Source organism: Toxorhynchites rutilus, chromosome 1, assembly GCF_029784135.1.
Source record: "Toxorhynchites rutilus septentrionalis strain SRP chromosome 1, ASM2978413v1, whole genome shotgun sequence".
In the NCBI taxonomy this organism is placed as follows: domain Eukaryota; kingdom Metazoa; phylum Arthropoda; class Insecta; order Diptera; family Culicidae; genus Toxorhynchites; species Toxorhynchites rutilus.
The window spans coordinates 196,953,333-196,959,509 of NC_073744.1; the positions used below are offsets into that span (position 1 = coordinate 196,953,333).

Genomic DNA, 6,177 nt, shown 5'->3' on the forward strand with positions numbered 1-6,177 from the left:
ACTCGAGCGAATTCAGTATCTTTGTCTCCGTATCGCGTTGGGATGTGTGCCCTCAACGCATACCATGAGTCTCGAGGTTTTGGCAGGCCTACTCCCACTAAAAGATCGCTTCAATTTATTATCTCTTCGGTTCCTCATCCGGTGTAAGGTTATGAACCCATTGGTGATCGGAAATTTTGAGCAGCTGATCGAGCTAAATTTTCACTCCGGATTCATGAGTTCATATCATGAATTCATCTCCATGCAGGTTGATCCTTCTTCGTATATTCCCAACCGTGTTTGTTTCCCTGACTACATCAATTCCTCTGTGCATTTTGATCTGTCCATGAAGCAAGATATCCATGGATATTCAGATTACCAACGATCGAGGATCGCTCCAACGATCTTCGATGAAAAGTATGGGGGTATCAATTGTGATAATATGTACTTTACTGATGGGTCCACTATAAACGAGTCCACAGGATTTGGAGTGTTCAACGAATTTTTTAGCACCTCACACAGTCTTCAGAATCCTTGCTCAGTGTATATTGCTGAATTGGCAGCAATTCATTGGGCGCTGGACAGCGTCGCCTCACGACCTGTTGAACACTATTACATTGTAACGGATAGTCTTAGCTCTGTCGAAGCTATCCGTTCAGTGAGGCCGGAAAAGCACTCGCCGTACTTCCTTGAGAGAATACGAGAAATTTTTAGTGCTTTATCCAGACGCTGTTATGTCATTACCTTTGTCTGGGTCCCTTCACATTGCTCAATTCCGGGTAATGAGAGGGCTGACTCATTAGCAAAGGTAGGTGCAATTGAAGGCGATATTTATCAGCGTCAAATCGCCTTCAATGAATTTTATTCTTTAGTTCGCAAAAATACCATCGCTAACTGGCAACGCAAGTGGAATGAAGATGAATTGGGCCGGTGGTTTCACTCGATTATTCCAAAGGTTAGCCTCAAACCGTGGTTCAAAAGTCTAGACTTGAGTCGGGACTTTATTCGCACCTTCTCCCGACTCATGTCCAATCACTGTTCGTTAGATGCACTACTCTTCCGTTTCAATCTTCCCAGCAGCCATCTCTGCGTTTGTGGCCAAGGTTATCACGACATCGAGCACGTTGTTTGGTCGTGCGAGGTGTATCTGGTCGCCAGATCGAATTTAGAAAACTCCCTTCGGGCCCGAGGAAGACAGCCCAATGTGCCGGTGAGAGATGTGTTGGCTCGGTTAGACCTTGATTACATGTCCCATATATATGTTTTCCTTAAAGCTATAGATCTTCGTGTGTGATTGTCCCTACATCCTTATACCCTCCTTTTCTTCCTTTGCGGGTAATTCGTCCCCTTGCTATAAATAGTAGAATAAGTTGAAATGTAAATAAACTATAGATATACGAATAGATTTAAGAATTGAGTGCTCATCAACATTGTTACAATTTCCTTATATCCCATCCTTCTCCTAAAAATATGTCACCCTTCTAAACTCGAGTACACCGCGAGTAATCGGTTTTCCACCTTACTAACCATAGATGTAAGAAAATTGTTTCTATATATATATATAGTTTTAAAAATATATTTAAGAATTCGGCTCCTTTAAACTTAAGTAACTGAGCCTGTAAAAATAAACGAATTAAAAAAAAAAAAAATCATCAAAGTGAGCTGAAGAGCTGTTTGATTTTTTTTGCGAGCTGTTCCGCGTCAACTCACTTCAAAGAGTCGATTCTTCGGAACAGCTCATGAGCGGATGGCACATCTCTAATCTTTATTAGTAAAATAGAACTAACGAGCAAGATTCTCATCGACTCGGTTTCTAAAATAGGGCCAATTATTACAAAGTGTCCGAAATAAGATTAAGAGCGGTATGTGAGAAGGAAGTAAATGCCACAGTTTGAAGGGATCAGCTTAGTGTAATGTGATACATGGAAATCAATCGCAAATTAATGTTGTTTATTGATGTTTTGTTATTCACTAGCGCTTACTGAAAAGTAAAAGGTATTTAAAAACAGTAACAAATTACTCCGTGTGTATAATTCAATTTTGTTGAAATGATTGGATCTCCCCAGAACGCTTGAAAGGAAGGAAGTTACATTTATTTTTATTTTTGTTATTAGCAAACCCTTAACTCTACGCGGGTCAACTCTGAACGGAAGATATTTCAGTACGATTAAACTCTAATTTTCACTCGTTTGGCTATTCATGTATATATGTATGTACGGTACATTCAAAAAGGCACTTTTCTAAATAAGAAAATCAATCCACCAAACCGTTTGGTGTCTCCGAGGAAGGACTCTGAAAAGCAAATTCTTGTAATTAGCCAATAATAATAGAAAGTCTACACAGTGTACCGATCTGGAGTACTGATACTCTCTCGTTAAGGTCGTTGTGAGAAATAAAAAGGGAAAATACCCAACAATTCCTACCGGCCAAATGCAGATATGTTGTAATCTAACAATTTTCTTAGCTACATAAAAAAATTCCACAGCTCGTTTATCTTAAATATCCCACACGGCTCCCTCACGGCGCTATCCGATAGCACGCGGAGCCAAAGACCAAAGACTTGTAGCCAACGGGATGAAGTTCAGATGGTTCTCCCTCTCTTTAGTAGTTGTACATCCCATCCACGAGAAAGTCCATCCGCCGGTAGTGCCGAGTGAGCCAGAATTCCTTCGCCCGGCGATAGGACAGCAGGAATAGGCCCATCAACAGGGGGATGGCGAAGATTAGCGTCACCACCGGAACCACGTACTCGCGGTGTCCCCGCGACGATGGTGCGGCGATGTATTCCTTGGACAGCTCCGCCATCGGTTCCTCCACGTGGAGTCGCCCGTTGACGTCGCTCACGGCAGTCGAGGGAGCGTTGTATCCCGGTTTGGCAGCTTGGAGCAGTTTTGGTTCGTCGTCAACCGAGAAGGTGACTTTTGGCTTTTTTGGAGGTTTGGTGGTAGTGGTTGATGTAGTCGTTGTCGTGGTTGTGGTTGTGGTGGTAGAACTGGTACTAGTGGTTGTCGTTGTTGTGCTGCTAGTGGTCGTGGTGGTGGTGGATGTAGTCGCTTTTGGCGTAAGACTGGTAGTGGCACTATGATTGTTCGTCTTCATGTCCATCGTTGCGTTACCGATGACCTCTGTTGTAGCATTATGATTACCAACTTTATCGCTGCTGAGCGGCTGTTGAGCTTCACTGTCTTTCGATGCAACGATCGGAGCCGAGCTAATTGCGGTCATGTTCATATCCACGCCTTTGCGGGCAACGATTTTCGCTTTCTTCACATGTTGTTGCTCCTGGCTGGAGGATTGCTCCACAACGCTGTCGCCACGATAGGTGTTCTCCTCGAGCGATTCAATCACTTTTGAAACTGTTGCGTTAAGGTTCGTCTGAAGCGCCGCTGCCTTGGCCGCTGTGGCCAAACTCGTCGTCATCGCCGTCGAACACTGCAGGAGCAGAAAAACTGCAATCGTCAGCAAAAAACATCTCTCGCGTCTCATGTTAATTTCGTGGTGATTAAATTTTACGACGATTGAAACTACGTATTCGTTAATCTCGCATATTCCGCTGTTTGCTCGTTTCGGCGAAACAAATAAAGTCGCGAAATGCCCCAAATCGCGTTAATTTCACTTTCCAACTAAACACAAATCATACGCACTATCGACTGCCTGCTTTAGTGGTATGACTTTGACAGATTCGCTGGGCAAAGTACATGCGCGAGAGGGAGAGAAAAAAAACTGCATTCGCAGCGATATGTTGTTATTATTATTAGTCTGCGCCACGCTTTTTTTTTGTGGTATGAGGTAATGTTTTCATTTGTTTTCTGTTTATTCATCATGAGCGGTGCTGCGATAGTTAGAATGAAACAGTGTGTGTGAGAGAAAGTTACACACGATGGAGCTTTGCACCTAAGATAAGATCAGACAATAGGGGGTCTTTTACGGACCAAATTTCTGTCAGTCGTTCTGATTTCTGATTGGTCGATTTCGATAAATTTTGTAAACAAAGTCGATTTTTCCAGTGTTGCCAATAAAAATAAATTACGTTGGGTTTGTATTGAATTTAGAAAAAAAATGAATTTAATTGATATTACGATACTTAGTTTAGAGGAAATGTGAAGGAATTGTATACACGTTTTACCTAATTATTTTGTTACTATATTTTGATTGAATTGAAAAATTTATATATATATATATATATATATATATATATATATATATATATATATATATATATATATATACATCCATTTCATGTCAAACCGATATAGTGCTCCTCAGATTTCCATGAAAAGTGGTAGTTTCTTTCTTTATTGCAAAATATTAGACCCGTATTTTTTATTTTTTCGTTAGGGTGACCTTTTCTTATTTTAGGGTGGTCCGAAAAATCTTTTTTTTCAACTTTTTCCTAAAAGTGCCTTTTTTTAAAAATTCATAACTTTTGAATCACTGAACCGATTTAGATGATCGATATATCAAATTGAAGCCAATTAATCTTTTTTGGAAAAAATATTAGGCTTGCCAAGAAATCGAATTTTGTTTTCGTAACTATTGATTGTAGTTGTTTTTTGTTATTTTTATGTTTTTTGTTTTTATGTTTTTATATTTTATGTTTTTTCTTGAAAGCTGAGGATTTATTACATAACATATCTCGATATCAGATAGGCTTTTTTGTGTTTTTGAGTGTCTTTTCAAAGTTAACCGGTCGTCCGTAAAATCATTTTTCCACTCTTATCCAAAAATAATTTTTTGCAAAAATTTATTACATTTGAACTACTGAACTGATTGAGATGATCGACATATTAAATTGAAGCCAATAAGCCAATCTTTTCTGAAAAAATATCACACTTACCGGAAAGATAGGATTCTAGTCGCATAGGTCTAGTCTAGTCACATAAGAATATTGAACGAAGACTTAAAACATGTTAAATTTACAAAATAATGACTCTAAAACGAAAAAAACACCTCTCTAGAACCCTCTTTCCAAGTTCAATACTTTTTTCAATATTTTTTCTATTAAAAATCTACCTCATTGGCTTCAATTAGATTTATTGATCATCTGAATCGGTTCAGAGGTTCAAAAGTTATGATTTTTTGAAAAAGTCATTTTTGGGAAAAAGTGGAAAAAATGAGTTTTCGGACAACACTAAAATGGAAATGGACATAAGTTTAGTTTAATAATAATCTATTTGGTTTCTGATACTAATATATTTTATTTCTACCATGCCATGCTCCTGCTATCAAATTTTCGTTTCCTTGTTTTTTTGTTTTCTCCGCTTTTTAAACGAAAAGATATAAATTTTTTTATAATGTCATTCCTTGTTTTTTCACAATGGAATAAAGTGGATGGCAAAACATACATTTCTCCTGCCTTTTTCTTCGGCAAATCAGCTTCGTTAGGTTCCAAATGCGATTTCATATTTCGGAATAGAATTTCCATTGCTAAGAAGAAATTAAAAGTCTCATCATTCACTATGCAGATGGGAGAGTTAGAAGCTGTAGCTCGCAAATATGAAAAAAGAGACGGTTGATACAATCTAGGTTGTGTTTTGCTGACTACCAATCTCTTGTTACACTGCTGACATGTTCTTTCCCGCTGAATAATTTTTTTGATGATGAAACCAGCTATATAGAACAACGAATTTTGTTCTGTTCTGTCGAGAAAAGTTTTCGCTTCATCGACGGTGTACTCATAGTCGAATTCAATATTCATATCATCCACATTATCACTAGAATTAGATGAAGCTGAAATTCGATATGATGTCGATGCTGCTTCATTGTCCATCAATTTCTGGACTGAACATTCTTCACGCCGCTTTGATAGCAAATCTATCAATCCAATAAGATGTTGTTGTGTATCGGCTGTATACGAAGCATTCGGTACTACGGTCATGTATTGCGAAAGAGTCACAATTTTCAAGTTATTGCTGAATTGCAATGGAGTTGGGCGTCGTTGCTTTGCACGAATCAATGAGAAAAGACTCTCCAGACAATCTTGGACGAACCGCGATGTAAATATTTGTGGGTGTCCTTCATGCAAAAGCCGATCTGTCAACCTCACAATTGCATTCGTGCAAACGATTACACTTGTTTGCCATGGTTTCCAATGTCCGTGTCCTACTTGGAGATCATACATTAACCGCACCATGGTCTTCAGATGAGCGATATCCTCGTCATATTTCATAGGATCATTCAAACAAAATACTTTTTCTT

The 6,177-nt window shown here is 38.9% G+C and overlaps 1 protein-coding gene across 1 annotated transcript; it reads right to left on the reverse strand.

Annotated features, from left to right (window-relative positions):
- Window positions 1–1,908: 1,908 nt before the first annotated feature.
- LOC129773649 (adipocyte plasma membrane-associated protein Hemomucin-like) lies at window positions 1,909–3,674 on the reverse strand. Its single transcript, XM_055777294.1, has 2 exons — window positions 2,328–3,674; window positions 1,909–2,271 (listed from the first exon to the last, which is right to left on the reverse strand). The coding sequence occupies exon 1, from the start codon at window positions 3,463–3,465 to the stop codon at window positions 2,581–2,583; it is 885 nt and encodes a 294-aa protein (XP_055633269.1). The 5' UTR covers window positions 3,466–3,674; the 3' UTR covers window positions 1,909–2,271; window positions 2,328–2,580.
- Between the last annotated feature and the right edge of the window lie 2,503 nt (window positions 3,675–6,177).